This window comes from Bufo bufo, chromosome 5 (genome assembly GCF_905171765.1).
Source record: "Bufo bufo chromosome 5, aBufBuf1.1, whole genome shotgun sequence".
NCBI lineage: Eukaryota > Metazoa > Chordata > Amphibia > Anura > Bufonidae > Bufo > Bufo bufo.
The window spans coordinates 405,684,805-405,709,292 of NC_053393.1; the positions used below are offsets into that span (position 1 = coordinate 405,684,805).

Sequence of the window (24,488 nt, forward strand, 5' to 3'; positions counted from 1 at the left end):
CTTCATGTCATAGCAGAGAATCAGGCTTCACGTCACCCACCACTGGAACAGGCCACTGTCACACATTTAGGCCCAGGCACCCAGTCAGAGGAGAGAGGTCCCGTAACAGAGAATCTGGCCTTATGTCAGCACAGAATCTGTCTTCATGTCATAGCAGAGAATCAGGCATCACGTCACCCACCACTGGAACAGGCCACTGTCACACATTTAGGCCCAGGCACCCAGGCAGAGGAGAGAGGTCCCGTAACAGAGAATCTGGCCTTATGTCAGCACAGAATCTGTCTTAATGTCATAGCAGAGAATCAGGCTTCACGTCACCCACCACTGGAACAGGCCACTGTCACACATTTAGGCCCAGGCACCCAGGCAGAGGAGAGAGGTCCCGTAACAGAGAATCTGGCCTTATGTCAGCGCAGAATCTGTATTCATGTCATAGCAGAGAATCAGGCTTCACGTCACCCACCACTGGAACAGGCCACTGTCACACATTTAGGCCCAGGCACCCAGGCAGAGGAGAGAGGTCCCGTAACAGAGAATCTGGCCTTATGTCAGCGCAGAATCTGTATTCATGTCATAGCAGAGAATCAGGCTTCACGTCACCCACCACTGGAACAGGCCACTGTCACACATTTAGGCCCCGGCACCCAGACAGAGGAGAGCGGTCCCGTAACAGAGAATCTGGCCTTATGTCAGCGCAGAATCTGTCTTCATGTCATAGCAGAGAATCAGGCTTCACGTCAGCCACCACTGGAACAGGCCACTGTCACACATTTAGGCCCAGGCACCCAGGCAGAGGAGAGAGGTCCCGTAACAGAGAATCTGGCCTTATGTCAGCGCAGAATCTGTATTCATGTCATAGCAGAGAATCAGGCTTCACGTCACCCACCACTGGAACAGGCCACTGTCACACATTTAGGCCCCGGCACCCAGACAGAGGAGAGCGGTCCCGTAACAGAGAATCTGGCCTTATGTCAGCGCAGAATCTGTATTCATGTCATAGCAGAGAATCGGGCTTCACGTCAGCCACCACTGGAACAGGCCACTGTCACACATTTAGGCCCAGGCACCCAGGCAGAGGAGAGAGGTCCCGTAACAGAGAATCTGGCCTTATGTCAGCGCAGAATCTGTATTCATGTCATAGCAGAGAATCAGGCTTCACGTCACCCACCACTGGAACAGGCCACTGTCACACACTTAGGCCCCGGCACCCAGACAGAGGAGAGCGGTCCCGTAACAGAGAATCTGGCCTTATGTCAGCGCAGAATCTGTCTTCATGTCATAGCAGAGAATCAGGCTTCACGTCAGCCACCACTGGAACAGGCCACTGTCACACATTTAGGCCCAGGCACCCAGGCAGAAGAGAGAGGTCCCGTAACAGAGAATCTGGCCTTATGTCAGCGCAGAATCTGTATTCATGTCATAGCAGAGAATCAGGCTTCACGTCACCCACCACTGGAACAGGCCACTGTCACACATTTAGGCCCCGGCACCCAGACAGAGGAGAGGTTCATTCAACTTTGGGTTGCCCCACAATATAATGGTAAAATGAAATTAAAAATAGTATTGAATGAGGAAGTGCCCTGGAGTAGAATAATATATTGTTAAGGGGAGGTAGTTAATATCTAATCTGCACAAGGGATGGACAGGTCCTGTGGGATCCATGCCTGGTTCATTTTTATGAACGTCAGCTTGTCCACATTGGCTGTAGACAGGCGGCTGCGTTTGTCTGTAATGACGCCCCCTGCCGTGCCGAATACACGTTCAGACAAAACGCTGGCCGCCGGGCAGGCCAGCACCTCCAAGGCATAAAAGGCTAGCTCTGGCCACGTGAACAATTTGGAGACCCAGAAGTTGAATGGGGCCGAACCATCAGTCAGTACGTGGAGGGGTGTGCACAGGTACTGTTCCACCATGTTAGTGAAATGTTGCTTCCTGCTAACACGTTCCGTATCAGGAGGTGGTGCAGTTAGCTGCGTTGGCGACCTCTTGCTCCTCCTCTGCCTTCGCCTTGGGCTTCCACTGGTTCCCCTGTGACATTTGGGAATGCTCTCAGTAGCGCGTCTACCAACGTGCGCTTGTACTCGCGCATCTTCCTATCACGCTCCAGTGTAGGAAGTAAGGTGGGCACATTGTCTTTGTACCGGGGATCCAGCAGGGTGGCAACCCAGTAGTCTGCACACGTTAAAATGTGGGCAACTCTGCTGTCGTTGCGCAGGCACTGCAGCATGTAGTCGCTCATGTGTGCCAGGCTGCCCAGAGGTAAGGACAAGCTGTCCTCTGTGGGAGGCGTATCGTCATCGTCCTGTGTTTCCCCCCAGCCACGCACCAGTGATGGGCCCGAGCTGCTTTGGGTGCCACCCCGCTGTGAACATGCTTCATCCTCATCCTCCTCCACCTCCTCCTCATCCTCGTCCTCCTCGTCCTCCAGTAGTGGGCCCTGTCTGGCCACATTTGTACCTGGCCTCTGGTGTTGCAAAAAACCTCCCTCTGAGTCACTTTGAAGAGACTGGCCTGAAAGTGCTAAAAATGACCCCTCTTCCTCCTCTTCCTCCTGGGCCACCTCCTCTTCCATCATCACCCTAAGTGTTTTCTCAAGGAGACATAGCAGTGGTATTGTTTGTAACGCTGATAACAGCGTCATCGCCACTGGCCATGTTGGTGGAGTACTCGAAACAGCGCAACAGGGCACACAGGTCTCGCATGGAGGCCCAGTCATTGGTGGTGAAGTGGGTCTGATCCGCAGTGCGACTGACCCGTGCGTGCTGCAGCTGAAACTCCACTATGGCCTGCTGCTGCTCGCACACTCTGTCCAGCATATGCAAGGTGGAGTTCCACCTGGTGGGCACGTCGCATATGAGGCAGTGAGCGGGAAGGCCGAAGTTACGCTGTAGCGCAGACAGGCGAGCAGCGGCAGGGTGTGAACGCCGGAAGCGCGAACAGACGGCCCGCACTTTATGCAGCAGCTCTGACATGTCGGGGTAGTTGCGAATGAACTTCTGCACCACCAAATTCAGCACATGCGCCAGGCAAGGGATGTGCGTCAAACCGGCTAGTCCCAGAGCTGCAACGAGATTTCGCCCATTATCGCACACCACCAGGCCGGGCTTGAGGCTCACCGGCAGCAACCACTCGTCGGTCTGTTGTTCTATACCCCGCCACAACTCCTGTGCGGTGTGGGGCCTGTCCCCCAAACATATGAGTTTCAGAATGGCCTGCTGACGTTTACCCCGGGCTGTGCTGAAGTTGGTGGTGAAGGTGTGTGGCTGACTGGATGAGCAGGTGGAAGAAGAGGAGGAGGAAGCTGAGTAGGAGGAGGAGGAGACAGGAGGCAAAGAATGTTGCCCTGCGATCCTTGGCGGCGGAAGGACGTGCGCCAAATAGCTCTCCGCCTGGGGCCCAGCCTCCACTACATTTACCCAGTGTGCAGTTAGGGAGATATAGCGTCCCTGGCCGTGCTTACTGGTGCACGTATCTGTGGTTAGGTGGACCTTGCCAAAGATGGCGTTGCGCAGTGCACACTTGATTTTATCGGACACTTGTTTGTGCAGGGAAGGCACGGCTCTCTTAGAGAAGTAGTGGCGGCTGGGAACAACATACTGTGGGACAGCAAGTGACATGAGCTGTTTGAAGCTGTGTGTGTCCACCAGCCTAAATGACAGAATTTCATAGGCCAGTAGTTTAGAAATACTGGCATTCAGGGCCAGGGATCGAGGGTGGCTAGGTGAGAATTTACGCTTTCTCTCAAATGTTTGTGAGATGGAGAGCTGAACGCTGCCGTGTGACATGGTTGAGATGCTTGGTGACGCAGGTGGTGGTGTTGGTGGTACATCCCATGTTTGCTGGGCGGCAGGTGCCAACGTTCCTCCAGAGGCGGAGGAAGAGGCCGAGGCGGCGGCAGCAGCAGCAGAAGAGGCCGAGGCGGCAGCAGCAGAAGATGTAGCAGGGGGAGCCTGAGTGACTTCCTTGTTTTTAAGGTGTTTACTCCACTGCAGTTCATGCTTTGCATGCAGGTGCCTGGTCATGCAGGTTGTGCTAAGGTTCAGAACGTTAATGCCTCGCTTCAGGCTCTGATGGCACAGCGTGCAAACCACTCGGGTCTTGTCGTCAGCACATTGTTTGAAGAAGTGCCATGCCAGGGAACTCCTTGAAGCTGCCTTTGGGGTGCTCGGTCCCAGATGGCGGCGGTCAGTAGCAGGCGGAGTCTCTTGGCGGCGGGTGTTCTGATTTTTCCCACTGCTCCCTCTTTTGCTACGCTGTTGGCTCGGTCTCACCACTGCCTCTTCCTCCGAACTGTGAAAGTCAGTGGCACGACCTTCATTCCATGTGGGGTCTAGGACCTCATCGTCCCCTGCATCGTCTTCCACCCAGTCTTGATCTCTGACCTCCTGTTCAGTCTGCACACTGCAGAAAGACGCAGCAGTTGGCACCTGTGTTTCGTCATCATCAGAGACGTGCTGAGGTGGTATTCCCATGTCCTCATCATCAGGAAAAATAAGTGGTTGTGCGTTAGTGCATTCTATCTCTTCCACCCCTGGGGAAGGGCTAGGTGGATGCCCTTGGGAAACCCTGGCAGCAGAGTCTTCAAACAGCATAAGAGACTGCTGCATAACTTGAGGCTCAGACAGTTTCCCTGATATGCATGGGGGTGATGTGACAGACCGATGGGCTTGGTTTTCATGCGCCATCTGTGCGCTTTCTGCAGAAGACTGGGTGGGAGATAATGTGAACGTGCTGGATCCACTGTCGGCCACCCAATTGACTAATGCCTGTACCTGCTCAGGCCTTACCATCCTTAGAACGGCATTGGGCCCCACCAAATATCGCTGTAAATTCTGCTGGCTACTGGGACCTGAGGTAGTTGGTTCACTAGGACGTGTGGCTGTGGCAGAACGGCCACGTCCTCTCCCAGCACCAGAGGGTCCACTAACACCACCACGACCATGTCCACGTCCGCGTCCCTTATTAGATGTTTTCCTCATTGTTCCCGTTCGCCACAATTTTGAGAATGGCAAATTTGGGAATGCTTTTTCAACCCAGAACAAAAAGTCTGCTTTTACGGTCACTACAAATAACTTGACCAGCTAAAACTGTGCAGATTTGGTTGAATAGAGATGTGAGACCTGGTTTTTTTTTGCGCTCTGTGACAGTTATAGGTTTAATCACAGAATGACACTTCTATCAGCACGCTAGCGTGTGTCTTAGGTTTTTCTGAATGATACTATCAATAACTTCAATGTAAGATTTTCTTTTTGGGATAGATTTCAAGTAGGCCTGAAATACCACAAACTAGTTATTTTCAGAATGGCAAATTTGGGAATGCTTTTTCAACCCAGAACAAAAAGTCTGCTTTGACGGTCACTACAAATAACTTGACCAGCTAAAACTGTGCAGATTTGGTTGAATAGAGATGTGAGACCTGTTTTTTTTTTTGCGCTGTGTGACAGTTATAGGTTTAATCACAGAATGACACTTCAATCAGCACGCTAGCGTGTGTCTTAGGTTTTTCTGAATGATACTATCAATAACTTCAATGTAAGATTTTCTTTTTGGGATAGATTTCAAGTAGGCCTGAAATACCACAAACTAGTTATTTTCAGAATGGCAAATTTGGGAATGCTTTTTCAACCCAGAACAAAAAGTCTGCTTTGACGGTCACTACAAATAACTTGACCAGCTAAAACTGTGCAGATTTGGTTGAATAGAGATGTGAGACCTGTTTTTTTTTTGCGCTGTGTGACAGTTATAGGTTTAATCACAGAATGACACTTCTATCAGCACGCTAGCGTGTGTCTTAGGTTTTTCTGAATGACACTATCAATAACTTCAATGTAAGATTTTCTTTTTGGGATAGATTTCAAGTAGGCCTGAAATACCACAAACTAGTTATTTTCAGAATGGCAAATTTGGGAATGCTTTTTCAACCCAGAACAAAAAGTCTGCTTTGACGGTCACTACAAATAACTTGACCAGCTAAAACTGTGCAGATTTGGTTGAATAGAGATGTGAGACCTGTTTTTTTTTGCGCTGTGTGACAGTTATAGGTTTAATCACAGAATTACACTTCTATCAGCACGCTAGCGTGTGTCTTAGGTTTTTCTGAATGATACTATCAATAACTTCAATGTAAGATTTTCTTTTTGGGATAGATTTCAAGTAGGCCTGAAATACCACAAACTAGTTATTTTCAGAATGGCAAATTTGGGAATGCTTTTTCAACCCAGAACAAAAAGTCTGCTTTGACGGTCACTACAAATAACTTGACCAGCTACAACTGTGCAGATTTGGTTGAATAGAGATGTGAGACCTGTTTTTTTTTTGCGCTGTGTGACAGTTATAGGTTTAATCACAGAATGACACTTCTATCAGCACGCTAGCGTGTGTCTTAGGTTTTTCTGAATGATACTATCAATAACTTCAATGTAAGATTTTCTTTTTGGGATAGATTTCAAGTAGGCCTGAAATACCACAAACTAGTTATTTTCAGAATGGCAAATTTGGGAATGCTTTTTCAACCCAGAACAAAAAGTCTGCTTTGACGGTCACTACAAATAACTTGACCAGCTAAAACTGTGCAGATTTGGTTGAATAGAGATGTGAGACCTGTTTTTTTTTGCGCTGTGTGACAGTTATAGGTTTAATCACAGAATGACACTTCTATCAGCACGCTAGCGTGTGTCTTAGGTTTTTCTGAATGATACTATCAATAACTTCAATGTAAGATTTTCTTTTTGGGATAGATTTCAAGTAGGCCTGAAATACCACAAACTAGTTATTTTCAGAATGGCAAATTTGGAAATGCTTTTTCAACCCAGAACAAAAAGTCTGCTTTGACGGTCACTACAAATAACTTGACCAGCTAAAACTGTGCAGATTTGGTTGAATAGAGATGTGAGACCTGTTTTTTTTTGCGCTGTGTGACAGTTATAGGTTTAATCACAGAATGACACTTCTATCAGCACGCTAGCGTGTGTCTTAGGTTTTTCTGAATGATACTATCAATAACTTCAATGTAAGATTTTCTTTTTGGGATAGATTTCAAGTAGGCCTGAAATACCACAAACTAGTTATTTTCAGAATGGCAAATTTGGGAATGCTTTTTCAACCCAGAACAAAAAGTCTGCTTTGACGGTCACTACAAATAACTTGACCAGCTAAAACTGTGCAGATTTGGTTGAATAGAGATGTGAGACCTGGTTTTTTTTGCGCTGTGTGACAGTTATAGGTTTAATCACAGAATGACACTTCTATCAGCACGCTAGCGTGTGTCTTAGGTTTTTCTGAATGATACTATCAATAACTTCAATGTAAGATTTTCTTTTTGGGATAGATTTCAAGTAGGCCTGAAATACCACAAACTAGTTATTTTCAGAATGGCAAATTTGGGAATGCTTTTTCAACCCAGAACAAAAAGTCTGCTTTGACGGTCACTACAAATAACTTGACCAGCTAAAACTGTGCAGATTTGGTTGAATAGAGATGTGAGACCTGTTTTTTTTTGCGCTGTGTGACAGTTATAGGTTTAATCACAGAATGACACTTCTTTCAGCACGCTAGCGTGTGTCTTAGGTTTTTCTGAATGATACTATCAATAACTTCAATGTAAGATTTTCTTTTTGGGATAGATTTCAAGTAGGCCTGAAATACCACAAACTAGTTATTTTCAGAATGGCAAATTTGGGAATGCTTTTTCAACCCAGAACAAAAAGTCTGCTTTGACGGTCACTACAAATAACTTGACCAGCTAAAACTGTGCAAATTTGGTTGAATAGAGATGTGAGACCTGTTTTTTTTTTGCGCTGTGTGACAGTTATAGGTTTAATCACAGAATGACACTTCTATCAGCACGCTAGCGTGTGTCTTAGGTTTTTCTGAATGATACTATCAATAACTTCAATGTAAGATTTTCTTTTTGGGATAGATTTCAAGTAGGCCTGAAATACCACAAACTAGTTATTTTCAGAATGGCAAATTTGGGAATGCTTTTTCAACCCAGAACAAAAAGTCTGCTTTGACGGTCACTACAAATAACTTGACCAGCTAAAACTGTGCAGATTTGGTTGAATAGAAATGTCAGGTCTATTTTTTAGGCGCTGGGTGACAGGCTCAACTTGCCCCTGATGTAATATATGGCCAAAAAATAACCAGACTGTTGATGGTTAAATGCACTTCGGTGACACAGGCTCAGCCTGCAGCTGATGTAGTATATGGCCAAAAAATAATCAGACTGTTGATGGTTAAATGCACTTGGGTGAAACAGGCTCAGCCTGCAGCTGATGTAGTATATGGCCAAAAAATAACCAGACTGTTGATGGTTAAATGCACTTCGGTGACACAGGCTCAGCCTGCAGCTGATGTAGGATATAGCACAAAATAACCACACTATCGATGGTTAAATACACTTGGTGATAGCTCGTGCTGGCGCACCACAAGTCACAAAATGGCCGCCGATCACCCCAGAAAAAAAGTGATCTAAAAACGCTCTGGGCAGCCTCAAAAAAGTGAGCAAGTCAATAATAGCACTTCAATGATCCACAGCTGCAGATCGATCACAGAATGAAGTCTTTTGGAGGAGTTAATCTGCCTAATCTCGCCCTAACGTCGCAGCTGCAACCTCTCCCTATACTGATCATAGCAGAGTGACGTGCGGCGCTACGTGACTCCAGCTTAAATAGAGGCTGGGTCACATGGTGCACTGGCCAATCACAGCCATGCCAATAGTAGGCATGGCTGTGATGGCCTCTTGGGCCAAGTAGTATGATGCTTGTTGATTGGCTGCTTTGCAGCCTTTCAAAAAGCGCCAAGAAAGCGCCGAACACCGAACCCGAACCTGGACTTTTACGAAAATGTTCGGGTTCGAGTCCGTGTCACGGACACCCCAAAATTCGGTACGAACCCGAACTATACAGTTCGGGTTCGCTCATCCCTAGTTTTGATATCTCATGTCGGATCTCCAAACCAGACAGCAAAAACGCAAATGTGAAAGTAGACTTAGTTAGTTGGCAGGTCTTGCATGGGGTCATTCACTGACCTGCAGAGTAATAGTAAAGTTAATATTACAATATACATAAACAATCAATGACAACTAATTATACTAAAAGCCTCATAAAAGTATTCTGCTGTCAATAATTGGACTGTCTTTTCCTTGCTTGTCCTATTACCTGTGTCTTGAATACCTACGTCTTGAATTTTGACACAGTGGAAATGGAAAAGCTGACCTGGATCTTCTGCCTCAGGCATTCACAAGTAAATGATACAGGCCTCAAATGATTGACAAGTTTCACAAATAAAAGGCAAAGCTAGAATGTCAACTGAACTAAAATAGACCCAGCAAGGGGGATTCATTTGTCTTCATAGAAAATACTCTATCATACATGATAGTACGACAGGATTGCTGGATTTCTGCTTGCAAGCTTGTTTAGTTGATAACACTCTAGAAGAAAAGACGTTTGTTCACAATGCATATATACCAAAATAAAACCCAGATATAGTTAACATATTAATACATTTTACATTACAGACTTCTTTTTTTTAATGACAAATAAGAAAATTGTATAGTACAAGCTGCTGTACGATAATTATCTGCCTCAGGCCTCAATATAATTATACTGTCAGCAAATCATGGCATATACTCATTCTTAGAAAATGATATGCTAAGTTCCCCATAGTCATAGATGACAGCACATTGAAAGATGACAATATCTGTAATCATTTTTATTTAGTCTATTTTATAGTGTTTACTTAGTGGACTATAGAGTAAATGATTATGGAGGGGATACACTTATACACAAAAGTACTTCTCTAACCACATAGTTGTGTCTCATCATTGACTTCCTTTACCACCATCCTTCTTGTGACCAACCTAGTCACTACCAAAAGGAATAGCCAAAACTGCCTAAAGAACTGTCAAGGCCATATCTACTTCAATTGTGTTTAGCTTGGCACTTGGTGATGCCACTGATACTGTGGCCACAGGCTCAAAAGATGCCATACCTAGGCCAAGCTCGGCTGCTGATAATCTCCGATATCTCCCGTATGACATTTTTTTCTCCATAAGGTTGGCACACGAAACCACTGCCTTGTGCAAGATCTGCAGGATCAAAATAATTCATGGGTGTTCAAATACAAACATACTGTAGGTACTAGAGCTCTATTGTGTCACCAGATCAAGTAAGAAAATAGAACTGGCCAGCATTCAGAACACTCTGTCCACCTTTACAGTCTTCTTTGTGGCAGCCAGGCTGCATCCCCAAGCAGCACAGTGTCCTTGTCATCATCGTCAACTAGTTCTCCTACTCAAACTCCTTTTTCTCCACTCCATTGTGAGACATCCATAATTGAATATGTAGCTGGCTTGTGTGTAAGCTGAACTCCAACCTGGCTAAGTTGCTGTCCTTGTTATAGTCATCATCAGTTACTTGTTCTCCGGCTCAGACTACTCCTCCTGCTTCTCTGCTTTGTCACCAGCTATAGAAAGTGGAATGTGTGGCCATAAAATAGCTCAACTCATTCAGAAATCTGCTTGTAATAAAGCTGAACTACCTGGCAAAGTTTCTGGAAGTGCAGTTTCTGCAGTACCACTTAGTTTTGGCAATTGTAGTGCAGTTCTGTGCTTTCACCCAAATTAAATTCATTAGACTTCTAGCCCGCTGTAAAATGTATCTTGTCATTCTGCAAATGTGGTTCAGTTCCACGCCTTCACCCAAATTCAATTCAGCAGACAGGCTTTATCACTTCTAGACAATTGTCCATAAAACACGTCTCATCATTATGCAAATGTGGCACAGTTCTGGTCCTTCACCAAAATTCACCATTCTACCTCTGTCTCTGCTAAAACAAGTATCAGAAGGCGCATCAGCCAGTTCAGTTTGGACTGTGCCCTTTCTCCAGCACATACCCTGTTCACTGACCCCATGGACTTCTGTGGAAGCAGATTGCAACAGTGGCTGGAACTGGCAGTTTTCTATAAGTCTACTGTCCAGCCTCCTGTGTCTTCTCAGAGAGGGTTTTCAACATGGCAGGTAGCATCTTCACACACAAGCAGGCAACATTGTTCTGCGTAAGTGTCCAAAACATTACAAATGTCAAAATGAATCAGGCACGTGGAAACGTGAGGATTTCCATACAGCTCCAGCTGATGACAATGAAGATATTTGCTGTTGCTGACAGTTGCTATTTATCACCAGCCCAATGATACATCTTAGAAATAGGAAGGAATAGAGGCTCACCCAACTGGAGGTATGGATAGGTGCTCTAGTCACGTGTTGACCCACCCAGTCAAGAGCAGAAGCAAAAATTCTATGTAAAATAATGTGACTGGTACTCGACCTTTGAAACCACAGATTTACAATTTATTTGTAGAATACAAGTGGATTATGTGTAAAATAGTTCATTCAGTATAAAAATAGTAGATAAGAACACTTGGGTAAATAATACAGTATATATAAAATTGCAAATAAAACTTGTGTATAAAATTGCAGATATGAACACCTATAAAAAAAAATCGCTAATATAAACACTAGTAAAAAAAATCACATCAGATGACTATGTAAATAAGCATAGATATTCGGATGTAAAATCGCAATATAAATGGGTATGGTATAGTTCCAATCCTAGAATCTAAGAATGGTATACGAATGGTCCTCTTACTCGATGTTGAGCAGACAATATCCACAGTTTTGCCTATGGTAAGCAATGTCAATTTGAATAAAAGATGTAGAAAAGATTACTTTTTTCGAATAGTGGATCGGTAATAGTTGATTGTCAGTCTGCACCTCCGCTACTACGTGGCGTCCCACAGAGCGGGCAGTAACCGACCTTACCTCCCTCCTACGGATAACTCAGGCCGCGTTCGTTCGCCGTCCGAATGCAATACCCCGCGTAGTCCTGGAGGTGTCAACTCGGCATCCCACGTGCTCGGGTAGATTTTAATTCCTGGCTGTACAGGCGAGTTTTGTTTATCAGAGGTGGTATGAAAGTTCATAATATAGAAGCGTTTCTATCTTTCAAATATTCATCGATGAAAAGTCAAGAGTAGGTCCTGCGACATGGGGATCCAAACCATACGCGTTTCGAAGTGTATGCTCACTCCTTCATCAGTGGACTCACCATTGCATAATTTTCTACCAAGCTATCTTCAACTCCTTGCTACAGCATCCTCTCCTCCCTTTCTCCACCTCTACACAAACTCCCTTCCATAGTGCCCCTGAGTATATTAATGCCCCTTATTACTCCACACAGTAATAGCAACCCCTTTTTTGTGCTCCACACAATAATAGTACCCCATAACTCCAAAAACAAGTGTCCCCTGTTGTGTCCCAAAGATAATTGTGCCCCCAAAAGTGCCATAATTTGAAGGAAAAAGAGGTTGTTCTAATCAAAAGCTTGAATATTGTAGAATAATCAGTGCTTTGATGTCATGAACTTGACATGACATTAATGACTTACACATAACAATCAAATATTATCCTATGGGGAATATTCTCACAATGCAAATACTAAATTAGCACACAAAAAAAATGTTGTAATTAATTAATAGTAATTTAATTTTAACATGTGCTGTAGTCGTATCATTCACATAATGTTCCATGAGGCTCTTCTTTCGTAATATTAACTGAATTATACAAACCACTGGAGAAGAACAGGAGTCAGACCATATGTTGTCCAAACTAAATTTGAATTTGCTTACATGAATTGTTAGGTGAACATGGTTAATATTAGTTAAACATTAAAAAATTGAGTTATATTTAAATGGACATCATGATTCTTTATTGCAACAGTAAAGAACATGAAATATGTAATTGAGACCTAATAAAAAAAAGAATAAGTCAAAAACTTGACAACATGACAACAAAACCTCTCTGTATGTGGAATATATTTCAACGTATTTTTTTATTATAGGTGTCAGATTGCTTTTAATGTAACAGTATTTATTAGAACCTTTTTTCTTTTAACAGAGTTGTTGATGGTATTGAAGATAATGGTAACGATGAAGGTCAAGCATTTGATTTTGAAGCTTATCAGTTGAGACAACAAGCACGACTAAATAAAAATGTTGAAGCAGGTACTATATATTTAATAATTTACAATTTAAAGGTGTTATGTCATGATTGATGTAAAAATGCAAATCAGACATCATATAGTAGATGCCAATCTTTTTCTAACAACACTAGAACCAGTTCATTGTCTTTTCTGCTGCAGCTCTCTCACTATTACAGCTCATTGGGTGTGTCCATTCTCAGGAGGCATGTCCTTTCTGCTGAAGCTTTCTCCCTGTAACTGTCACAGCTTCTAACAGTAGATATAGCTGGTGTCTGTTCACAGATAGAACTGAGCATGTGCGCCCAGCTGTACAGATTAAGCACCAGGGGGCACCATTATAATGAAGTAAAGAGAATATCTCACAACTGGAGCAATTTAATAACAAAGTAAATTACAAAAGTAACTTGTTTTGCGTGATGAATTATAATCATATAACATTTAATGATGGAAAAATCCTTTTAACCAACATTTTTGACTTTTGCTTTTTGACTGAATGAAATAAAATAAACTTTAGGATAGATTTACTTAGCAAAATGCTGTAGAATACTGACACACATGGCTTGCACTACAATTATTAAGTGTTTTAGACACTTATTCAGTCTTGCTTGAAAAATAGAGCATGGCTTACCAGGAAGGGAGCGTGGTATAAAATATATCAAAATTGACAATCAATTTAGACAAAAGTGTCATAAACTATGATGAATTTGGCACATCTTTAGCCTGGTTTATGTTTATGCTGTCTAAATATTACAATTACCAAATCTGGTCCTATGTGTTTATGGGATTCACACAAACCAGAATAATGTAGACATCAAAATAACACATATATCTTAAACTTTAATAATTATAACTAAAGATGAATCCAATGAAGTGGAATTCGATCCGAATTTCAGGACAAATTCGATCCGAATTTCAGGACAAATTCGATCCGAATTTCAGGACAAATTCGATCCGAATTTCAGGACAAATTCGACCCTCTGTGAAGCCGAATTTCCTCGTGCGACAGGCCGCCATCTTGATTGAATATCTTGTCCAAAATCCCATGTGTGGTGACGTATGATGTAACCATGCCGGCCGGCGTGACGACATCATCTCGGGCCGCCTGAGATTTCATGCCAGATCTTTAAGCAAGATAGTGGCAGACGGCCTGTTGCGAGCAAATGGAGGTGGTAAGTATGATTTAATATTTTTTTTCTGTCAATTTTACACAGTTTTTACTCTAAGATGCTATGTTCAAGTATGAACGCGGCATCTGAGGGGTACAATGATGGGGTGCGCTGCTATTGCAGCTTTCTATCGTTGCATCCACTACTTACAAAAAAATGGGCATCATGATGATATAATTCATCACAAAGCGATTTTTTTTTTTTACATTCGGCGAAGCAGCCGAATCGAATTTTCCAAAACTTTGCTCATCTCTAATTATAACAATAAAAACACAATTATAAGGATGAGGGAAGATATAATTAATTTGATAAGGAAAACAAACAAGCTAGTATATGAATATATATTATAACATATTTACACTGTTTTTGTTTTGTTTTTTCTATTTAATTTCTTCAACTCAGAAGAATCCAGTTGCCTGACTTCAGGTGAGCATCTCATGATACTTTGCGTTTAATATTTGCTGTATAAATTCAGTAGTATGTTGAAAGAAAGGGTTTGTATGTGGCCTCGTGCAGCACCTTATGTATTTTTATTCTTCAAAGGCAAAGATCAAACCATTGTTTAAAAAGCAAATTACAAGGCAAAGTAGTGCCATGTTTTGCTGTAGGGATACACATTAATTCTCGCTCTATTGCACAGATGATGGTTGGGAAAGAGCAAAGAACAATGTCAGTAACAATATTAGTGTTTATTGCCCAATATATGGTGGCCCATTTTTTCTAACACACATTCATATTTTTATTGTCTTCCTCTGTACATGTTGCAGAGAAAATAACATTCCCCTTTGATATACATGTTAAAAATGCATTTGCTGGTAATTCTGTATGGCAGCTCATTGACCCAAATTTTCCAAATTTATTAAGTAGCATAATTTTACGATGCAAGGGAAAATATCACTTGGTGTATTATTACGTACCTCTGACTACTTGAGATAAAGTGACACTATTATATAAATGGGTCAGCAGCGCGTAAATTATTTTCCAGCAACTTGTAATTCAGCTTCCAGCGCTGTGCACTTCAGTATCTGCTGGAGGTGCAGTACAATGAAGAGGCTCGCAGTACAGAAAAGACCACCCCCATTACCCCTAGAGTATCATTTGCATATATTAAAACTTCATTTTTCTCAGTACTACGGGCACATATAAACATGGGGCCAAATGGTACAAATGCAACAGGTCAACCCGTTTCATAGGTACAAGTCTGCTGATAGAGGCCCTTTAAAGTGTACCTCCAACTTCAAATATATTATTTAAAATTTTAGGTTCAAGAAACCAGAATTCTGAACAAATCAATACCAAAAGGAGAGATGTAAACTCTAGAGTCTATGTTTATAGAGTTCTGGTCAGAATTAAATTCAGGGTCATTCTTACATAATATGGCCGTAAGAATTTAAATTCCTGTCTGGTGAGAGTTTCAAAACTTGTCTACCACCTCATTGACTATCTTCAATAAAATCTAATTGTGTAAAATGTATCTTAATTAAAGGGGTGATCCCATGATTAATGTAAAAAAATGAAATCATACATAATCTAGCACATGACATCTTCTCTGTAACAAAACTAGACTCATCCCTGCACCTTACATGGATCCAGAGATCTCATCATTCGTTGCTCCAGTTGTTCTGCTAGATTTATTTCAAGCTGTCAACTTAGGATGGGGGGGTACCCTTTCTTTGGGGTGTGTTCATTCTGCTGCAGCTGGTGGTAGTTGAAGGATGGAGCTGAGCATGTTCTTCCGTCTCACTGAGCAGGACAAAGGAATTATAAAAAGAGCAAACAGCAGGTGGTGCTATATAGAAAGATGTCATTGAATAACCCAGTAGCTATACAAAATTTTGAAATACATGCAATTACAAAAGTTTTCAGATCCAGGTGCTAGTTTGAAAATTGCTGAATATTTTTTCGTGGGTCAGCCCCTTTAAAATAAAGGAATTCCAACTTATTGGATTCGACTGCTGAGACATCTATTATTTGCTAGAGCTGGGAATTCCATTACCCAATCTCAGCACATCTATAGTGGGCAGGAATTGTATGAAATGCTGCTCTATACAAGCCTGTGGGAGCTACGGAAACAGCTGAGGACTCTTACCCACCACAGAATTCCAGCAACTACCCATATTTTATGTTAATCAAGAATCAATTTAATCAAGTTTTGCAAGCAGCATCCCTTTAAATCCATGATTCAACAATATGGTATTTTATGACTGTAGAGCCTGAATTTAATGCGGATAGAGCACTTGACCGGAGAAGCCACCTAACATATACAGAAAATATTATTTTAGGTCAGTGTAAATTGCCATAACAGATTTTTTTGTTGTTGTTGCATCTAACAATATAGCTCAGGTAATGGTGACAGGAAAGGATGGCAGTGTTTTTCTAGTGTTTACGGCTCTGCCCGTTGGGAAAACATTTTACACTATCTTATGTTGTACTACAAAGTGGCTTCTCGACAGAACATATACTGCAGCAATATAATGCAACGTCAGATCCCTTCCAATAACATACTCATTAACTCAACTGCTGGCAAGTAACTCTACTACTGCTGTGTAATCCTTCCCGCTGTGCCTTTCTTATTGCTGATGTCTTCTTGTAATTGGATAGCTGCTGTCTGTATGTTTGCTTCTGTCCATGAGCTGAAAATAATTGAAGTATCTGTTTAATCTTCCATTTCCTGTATGCTTTCCTGCTCCCATTTAAACAGATATAGATACAGATATACCGATAATATTATATTGCTATATTTCCCATATCTACCAGTTGTATGCCCCAGTACCCCCATTTCTCTACTCATTTACAGTGGGCAGAAGTTATATGAAATGGAAGGCAAGCATACTGTATGTGATGCCACTCGGTACAATTGTGTTGGAGGTCGGCAATGCTTTTTGAGGTATTGCAGAAGAACCATACCTCTGTAAAGAGACAAAATTATTATAGCGCAGTTCAATACAAATTGAAACATTAGACATGAAAATATGAACCATTATATCCTAGAATGTCACCTTTAATGAGGAAAGGATACAGATAGGAATCATTATTTTTAATTGGTTCTACTCTTTTCCTTACAGAGACTTCTTACAGTAGCCCCAGCTTTCTCTTAGGTTAACAGTCATATTCCTAAACAGCAATTATTAGGAAAATTACATTGAAAGCTCCAATGCAGCAGGGACTAAAATATGAGTAAAGGTTACATACACTAAAACAATTATACAGTATTTTATTATTTTGAGGCCAAAACACCTCAGTAAACATGTTATATTTAGCAATTTGTCTTACGTTTTCTTTCAGTAATTGTCTTAAAAGTAAAAATTAATTACCTTTTGGGTTCAAGTATATATTACAAAATATTCAGTGACACAAGCGAATATACTGTATGAAACCTGATAATTATTATGGGTAACTTTCAACCCCCTGTAGCCCACCTCTCACTGTTTGTCAGCCCTCTTCAGAAACGTCTCAGCTTCCAAAAACTCTATGTACAGTAAAATAGTTAAAAGAAGACAGGGAGGAGAAAGATATAGCTTCTTAAAGGGAACCTGTCACCTGGATTTTGGATATAGAGCTGAGGACATGGGCTGCTAGATCGCCGCTAGCACATCCGCAATACCCAGTCCCCATAGCTCTCTGTGCTATTATTGTGTCAAAAAAACGATTTTATATATATGTAAATGAACCTTAGATGAGTCCTGTCTCCTCCATGCTTCAGAGATGAGTCCAGCGTTCTCTGACTCTGAGCCCAGCACCACCCCGCATCCTCCGAATCTCCTCCTTGCTCCGCAACGTCACAAAGCTAGAGCGCCGTAATCTTGCAATGCGCGAGCTAGCGCATGTGCAGTTTGTTCCCTGAGGCTAATGCCAGCACAGGGAAGGAACACTATGCTGACACTGTGCATGCGCTAGCTCGCGCATCGCGAGATTACGGCGCTCTAGCTTTGTGACGTTGGGGAGCAAGAAGGAGATTCAGAGGATGCAGGGCAGCGCTGGGCTCCATCACAGTGGGCGTGGCTGGGCTCCGGAAACGTTAGTAACAGCTCCGTGGGCTTCTTACTTGCTCCATTTAAATATGGACACAGTTTTAAATTAGAGGGGCAAAGGTTTAAAAGTAATATAAGGAAGTATTACTTTACTGAGAGAGTAGTGGATGCATGGAATAGCCTTCCTGCAGAAGTGGTAGCTGCAAATACAGTGAAGGGGTTTAAGCATGCATGGGATAGGCATAAGGCCATCCTTCATATAAGATAGGGCCGGGGGCTATCCATAGTATTCAGTATATTGGGCAGACTAGATGGGCCAAATGGTTCTTATCTGCCGACACATTCTATGTTTCTATGTTTCTATTTGTGTTAGGTGCTTACGGTAGTACAGAGAAGAGCCCTGGGAAGCAGGGAAAGAAATGCAGTCGGTTGTGGTGTGCCGAAACCGAGGACGAGGTAGGCCTAAGAAAGAAGAGGGCCCACCCAAGGAAAAGACATAAAGAAATGAGTTGTAAATGAGTGGAGTGGTGGGAGGGACAAAGCTCAGACCTCAGACGGTGCAGGAGCCAGGTAAGGGGGGTGCCCTAAATAGGCTGGAGGCGGACCTCAGCCCCTCCCACAAATCCAGGCAAATGCCTTAATACTTGTGTTAGGTGCTTACGGTAGTACAGAGAAGAGCCCTGGGAAGCAGGGAAAGAAATGCAGTCGGTTGTGGTGTGCCGAAACCGAGGACGAGGTAGGCCTAAGAAAGAAGAGGGCAAAAATGGAAATAAACCAGTTTATTTGTAACCAATAAAACATGTAAACAGCTCAACCCGACATGCTTTGGAAAGCCACCCTTAACTCTTGCGCTGGATTGGGAATGTATCGTGCGTAAGCGGACGACTTCCAGCGTCCCAATTTCTTGATAACATGGGCAGGGATGTTGGCACTGGAGGCCGTGGATGCAGCTCCGATGCGAAAGGAGTGCCCCGAGTAGTTGGCCGCGTCAAGGCCCAGTTGGGTGAGAAATGATCTGACATGGATCATGAAGGTGGTCGTGGTGAGCACCGATCCATGAAGTTGAAGTAGCGGTTGAGAGGGTAGGAACCTGTGAAGCTGACTGTATGTGTCCAGCACCCTCACCGGACACCATTTGTTGTGCGTGGGGTAATATGAGATGTTGACAGGTGAACGCTGACTACTCTTGGAGTGAGGTAAGGTCAGGACGTAGTGATCCAGGTGTTTAGATAAGTGGGAGACAAGGAGACAAGATGAGGTTTGGTATGTGGAGGTGGTAGTGAATTCCCCGGGCCTCAGGAACCCGTAGAAAGCCAAGTAAATAGCAGCTTTCATGACCGCGTTGGTATTTGTATCAAAAGGCGTGGCGTCCAGCAGGTCGGATAATGCCTTGAAAACATGACTGTTGATGGGCAGCCTTTGGGCTGGACGTGCGGGTTCCGTCTTCTGAATGCCTCTGAGTATTGTTTTGATTTGGTGGGAGGCCATGAAGCTGGTGTAGTTAGGGTGCAAGATTAGCATATGATGTTGAATGCCAGTAAGATACAGTTTGATGGTGTTGTATGACATTTTTAGTTTGAGGTGGCAAAAAGAAGCAAATCCCAAAACAGACGTCATGATGAAAGGGTGCGTGATGTTGTGTTCTACCAGGAATCTGTTGAATAGCGTGAATGCTCTGTTGTATGCTCTATGTGTATTGACTGATAGTGAAAAGTGGGACAAAGACTGGCTATGCCGCATGATGGCCTCTAGTCCAGAATGAGTTGCTGAAATGACGGGGTGCTGGAGGCAGTGGGTGATGCTGATGGGAGATCCTGATGAAAAGCCTGAAATTTGAAGCGAGATAAATTGTCAGCAGCCGAATTGCACACCCCTGGGACATGGAAACAATGCAGGAAAAAATTGTTGCAGGCGGCCAGCCAAGTAAGTCTTCGCATGAACCTCATGATTGTGAGGGATTTAGAACGACCTTTATTTATAATCTGGCAGGTTGCTTGGTTGTCCAAATAGCAGCGGACCGCCAGATTTGCCCATAAATGACCCCACGCCACGGCAGCCGCTACGATGGGATAGATCTCAAAAAGCGCTGAGGTAGTGGAGAATCCTTCCAGACCCTGGACCTCAGGAGGCCAGCTGCCCCACAGCCAATCGTCCCCAAATATGGCCGCAAAGCCTGTGGTAGATGCCGCATCTGACCAGATAGAGGGGGAAGAGTCCGACAGCTGAGGGAGAAACAAGCTCCTACCATTCCAGGTGGACAGAAATCTCCTCCACATTCCCAGATCCGCCGCAGCGTGGGCATCCAGGGACAATCTGTGCGAGTCGTGTAGGAACAAGGGGAAGAGGTGCAGAAGCCGTGAAATAAACGAGCGACCCTGGGGTATGATGCGCATGGCAAAGTTCAGGGAGCCCAGCAGGGACTGTAGTTCTCTGCGGTTGCAGGTGCCGAGTTGAAGATAGCCGTCTATGTGGGTGAGGATGTCCTGGATCTTCCCGGACGGCAAACTGGCTTGCATTGAAGCTGAATCCAACTGGATACCCAGGAAGGTGATGATCGTGTCCGGCCCCTCTGTCTTCTTGGTGGAGAGGGGGACCCCCAGTTCCTTGAACAGCTTGATGGTGGCTCTGAGGCTGGAAGGAGGGGAAGTGTTTTCTTCCACCAATAGGAAGTCATCAAGGTAATGTAAAACCAGCGGGCACCTTGCTATATTCAATAGCAACCAGCATAATGCTTCCGCAAACACGTCGAAGATGGCCGGGCTGCTTTTGGACCCGAAGGTCAATCGGGAGAAAAAATAATAATCCCCAGACCACTTGATGCCATGCAGGTGCCACAGTGTAGGGTGAATCGGAAGTAATTTGAAGGCGTTGGCGATGTCGGTTTTGCTGAGCCATGCCCCCACCCCTGCTTGACTGATGGCCGTGATGGCGTGATCTATGGTGGTATACTGCAGAGAGAATTCCTCCGAGGGAATGAGGGAGTTGAGACTGGGGTTGCCCGTCCCGTGAGGTGCCGATAGGTCGATGATGAGCCTCTGTTTCTGGGAAGATTTCCCAGTGACGACGCCAATGGGGTTGGTGCGCCATGTGGCGAATGGGGGAGTCTTGAAAGGACCTAGCACAAAACCCTCTGTTACCTCTTGGGCTATGAGGGCGTCAATGGCGGTGGGGTTGTGTAGAGCGGATAAAAGATTGGGACATTCCAGGGTGCCTGTTGGCATATACAGGATGCCCGTGTGAAATCCTTCTGTCAATCCTGAAACGAGGAAATCTGATAGATGGCTGGAGGGGTGTTGCGACATGAGCGCGGTAAAAACTGGCATGTTGATAGTTGTTAGATACGGTTGTGTAAACATTTTATTTGGACACATGGACTTGGCATGTGCCCGGAAACATTTGGTGCATATGTGTAACAATTTACATCCGTTATAATTACAGGACCCCTCATTGAAATTATTGCAAATCATCGATTTGCCTAGAAATTTGATCGGCCGACCCAGTTTGTCCCGGGCCAGTCTCTCCGGGACCCCGGAGGGACCAGCTGCCTGGGAGGGGCCCTGTCTGACCGACGTGTTCGGGCAAAAATTGGTGGTGTGGGCCGTGGAGGAGCAGTGCGCACAGGCTGGGGTCCTAAGGCCTGCGAAGTGGCGACAAAAAATGACCGTGTCGATCCTCGCCCAGTTGGAGCGGACTCCGTACTGGGAGAAAGCCCCTGCCACCTTTGCCGAAAAAGACCTGTGATAGTCATAAAACGCTGACCCTCCGTATTTGTTGCCCAAATCCACCAGTTTGTGTAAGTAGAGGTCGAATTCCTCCCTTCTGTTGGGGTAGACCGCACAGATGACCTCTCTGTAGATTCCGAAGGCCAACACGAATTCGGGAATGGTCAATTTCCTATTGAGCCGGGCATCCCTGGACTTGACCACAACTGACACCTCGTCATAGGCGTACGTCGTGTTTTCGACCACGTCCTGGGAGGCAATCAGAAGGGAGGCCAGGTTTATATCCTTACCTTCCAGGATATCCCGTTTCAAGTGCTCAGGAATCATATGCGCCGGGTTGACTTCCCGGTCCTCCACGCTAGTGGATGGTGTGACCACCGGCAAACCGACCGGTGCCGGTGATGCCGCCGGTGGCGGACCCGCCAAGGAGAGGGTCGTGGTGACCGTTTCCAGCCTCTCCAGCCTGGCGTTGATTGTTGACATGGATGTCATCAGAGAGGCCAGCATGGCATGGATGTCCCCGGTGCCGGACTGGCTGGGTCCTTGCCCCGCATCGCTAGTATCGGTTGAAGCGCGTAACAGCCGGAACAGCTCCGCTTTCCTAGCCGTGGCGGGGAAGGGAACATGCCGTTTCCTCAACTCCGCCGTGATGCGAGGAATTGTCCAGGACCGGATGGACGCTGGACTGGCTAGATCGTCTCCCGAAGTGGCAGTGACAGATCTAGCAGGGGTGCCAGGTAGGGAGAAGTTTTCCAACCCATCCAGCGACATACTACAATAAAAAAGTTGATTAATTTGAGGCCATGCAGGATCGTGCTGGCTAGCTAGGCCAAATGGCGAAAAATTACACTTGCATGGTGACAGATGAGGCCCTGCTAATTGCCAAGCGGCTTTGAGAGGCTCTATCTATGATTTGGCGCGAGGGGGTAATGAGGCCACTCGTGGTAGCGGCAGGAGCGTTGGCCTCTCGGTGACTGTAAGACAGGACTAGGGGAAGGGAGTGACAGGTGAGGCCCTCTCTATGCAACATGCGAGGCGGCTTACTAACGCGGTGGCGCGTTGGGCAGGTGCCTCCGTACGTTTGAGGCGGGGTGTCGGCCTCGCGGGACCACTAACTGTCGGCGAAGCCAAGAAAAGGGGGGGGGTTACCTAGTGGGATGATCGTGCCCCTAAAGCCAGCACGCTGACCCTAACGGGACCATCCGAAATGTAAGGAAGATTTTGGTAAATGAGCAGGTGAACGTACCTGGTACCAAGAAAAATTCTCCGGATACACGGTAGTGTAAAACAGTATAGGTTGACCGCCTAAAAAATAAGGGGGAGGGTAAACATGACATAGCGTGATGAAAAGCGTAAATGCATGTGGTACATATGTATGACCGGGAGGATCATGGCGGTTACACATGAAATGATAGCTTGCGCCTGATGTGAACGAGACCAGTGCGTGCCGTGGCCATGGGCAGGCGGAAAGTGTGCGCCTGCAAAATATTTTCCTTTTTTTTTTTTTTTTTTGGAACATTTCTGGACCGTGCCCCCGCAATTCCCACATGTTTATTGAATATGAAGCAAAAATATAAATATTATATATTATTTTTTTTTTTTTTTTGAACATGGTTGTGAAAAGGTGACGACCCCTTTAGAGACAGTCACTTGTAGCTGAATGCGGATGGGAAGTCTATGCCCCTCCGGCGATCAGCATGGTGAGATCATGTACGATTTTGGCCAAGAGGGGCCTGCTCATGATTCCCTGTTTATTTCATGGGTGTGATGTGTTTCACTGTCTGTATTGGGGCTCCTGGGGAATGTGTAACAAGAGGGGCATGTTGTGGCCTCCCCTGCCGCCCGACGGCGGCCCCCCGGACACAGATGCCGCGCGCACGGCCGCCGGGACACCGCGCATGCGCCGACGAGCCGTCGCGCATGCGCAGAACCCCGGCCGCGCACGCGCAGATCAGGCCCCAGGACGCGGCCGGCCGCGCGGCAGGGGGAGCGGCAACCAGGCAGCAGGTGGTGAGGGGATGTTACGGCCGCGGTGAGCCCAGTGCAGGTAATGAATGGAAAAGGGGGGGGGGGGAGATTGTGCGGTTGCACTGCTGCTGGCCCCCACGACTGCGCACATGAATGACCGGGGGGGGTTTGTGACTGAGGAGTGACATGGGAGGCTGGGAAAAATCAGTGTGTTGAACACCAACGTCCGGAGGCGTCGGGACACTGCGCATGCGCCATCGAAAATGCCGCGCATGCGCAGAACCCCCCGGCCGCGCATGCGCAGACCAGGCCCCAGGACGCGGTCGGGCGCCATCGGCCGCGCGGCAGGAGGAGCGGCAACAGGCAGGAGGCGACAGGGAAGGGACGAACGGCAGCCCAGTGAAAAGTGAAAATGAATGGGGGGGTGCACGGCAGCAGCCCACTGTGCTGTGCATGATGAATGTTAGTTTGGGGTGAACCAAACCGGGGAATGTGCAGGGATCAGCAGGTTGCTGGCCGGCATGACGGCCTTGTGGAGACGCCAGAGGGCCTAAAAAGGAGCTGCTGGTGACATGGGTGCAGCGTGTGGACAACAACAGAAAAGGGGGGGTGTTTGAACCAGG

At 45.3% G+C, this 24,488-nt stretch overlaps 1 protein-coding gene across 1 annotated transcript in view; it reads left to right on the forward strand.

Moving 5' to 3' along the window:
* Positions 1–24,488, forward strand: part of KCNH8 (potassium voltage-gated channel subfamily H member 8) — a 726,151-nt gene that overhangs the window by 673,167 nt on the left and 28,496 nt on the right. The window contains exon 14 of the mRNA XM_040433027.1: positions 12,954–13,060. Coding sequence (XP_040288961.1) covers positions 12,954–13,060 — 107 coding nt within the window. The remainder of the gene's footprint in view (positions 1–12,953; positions 13,061–24,488) is intronic.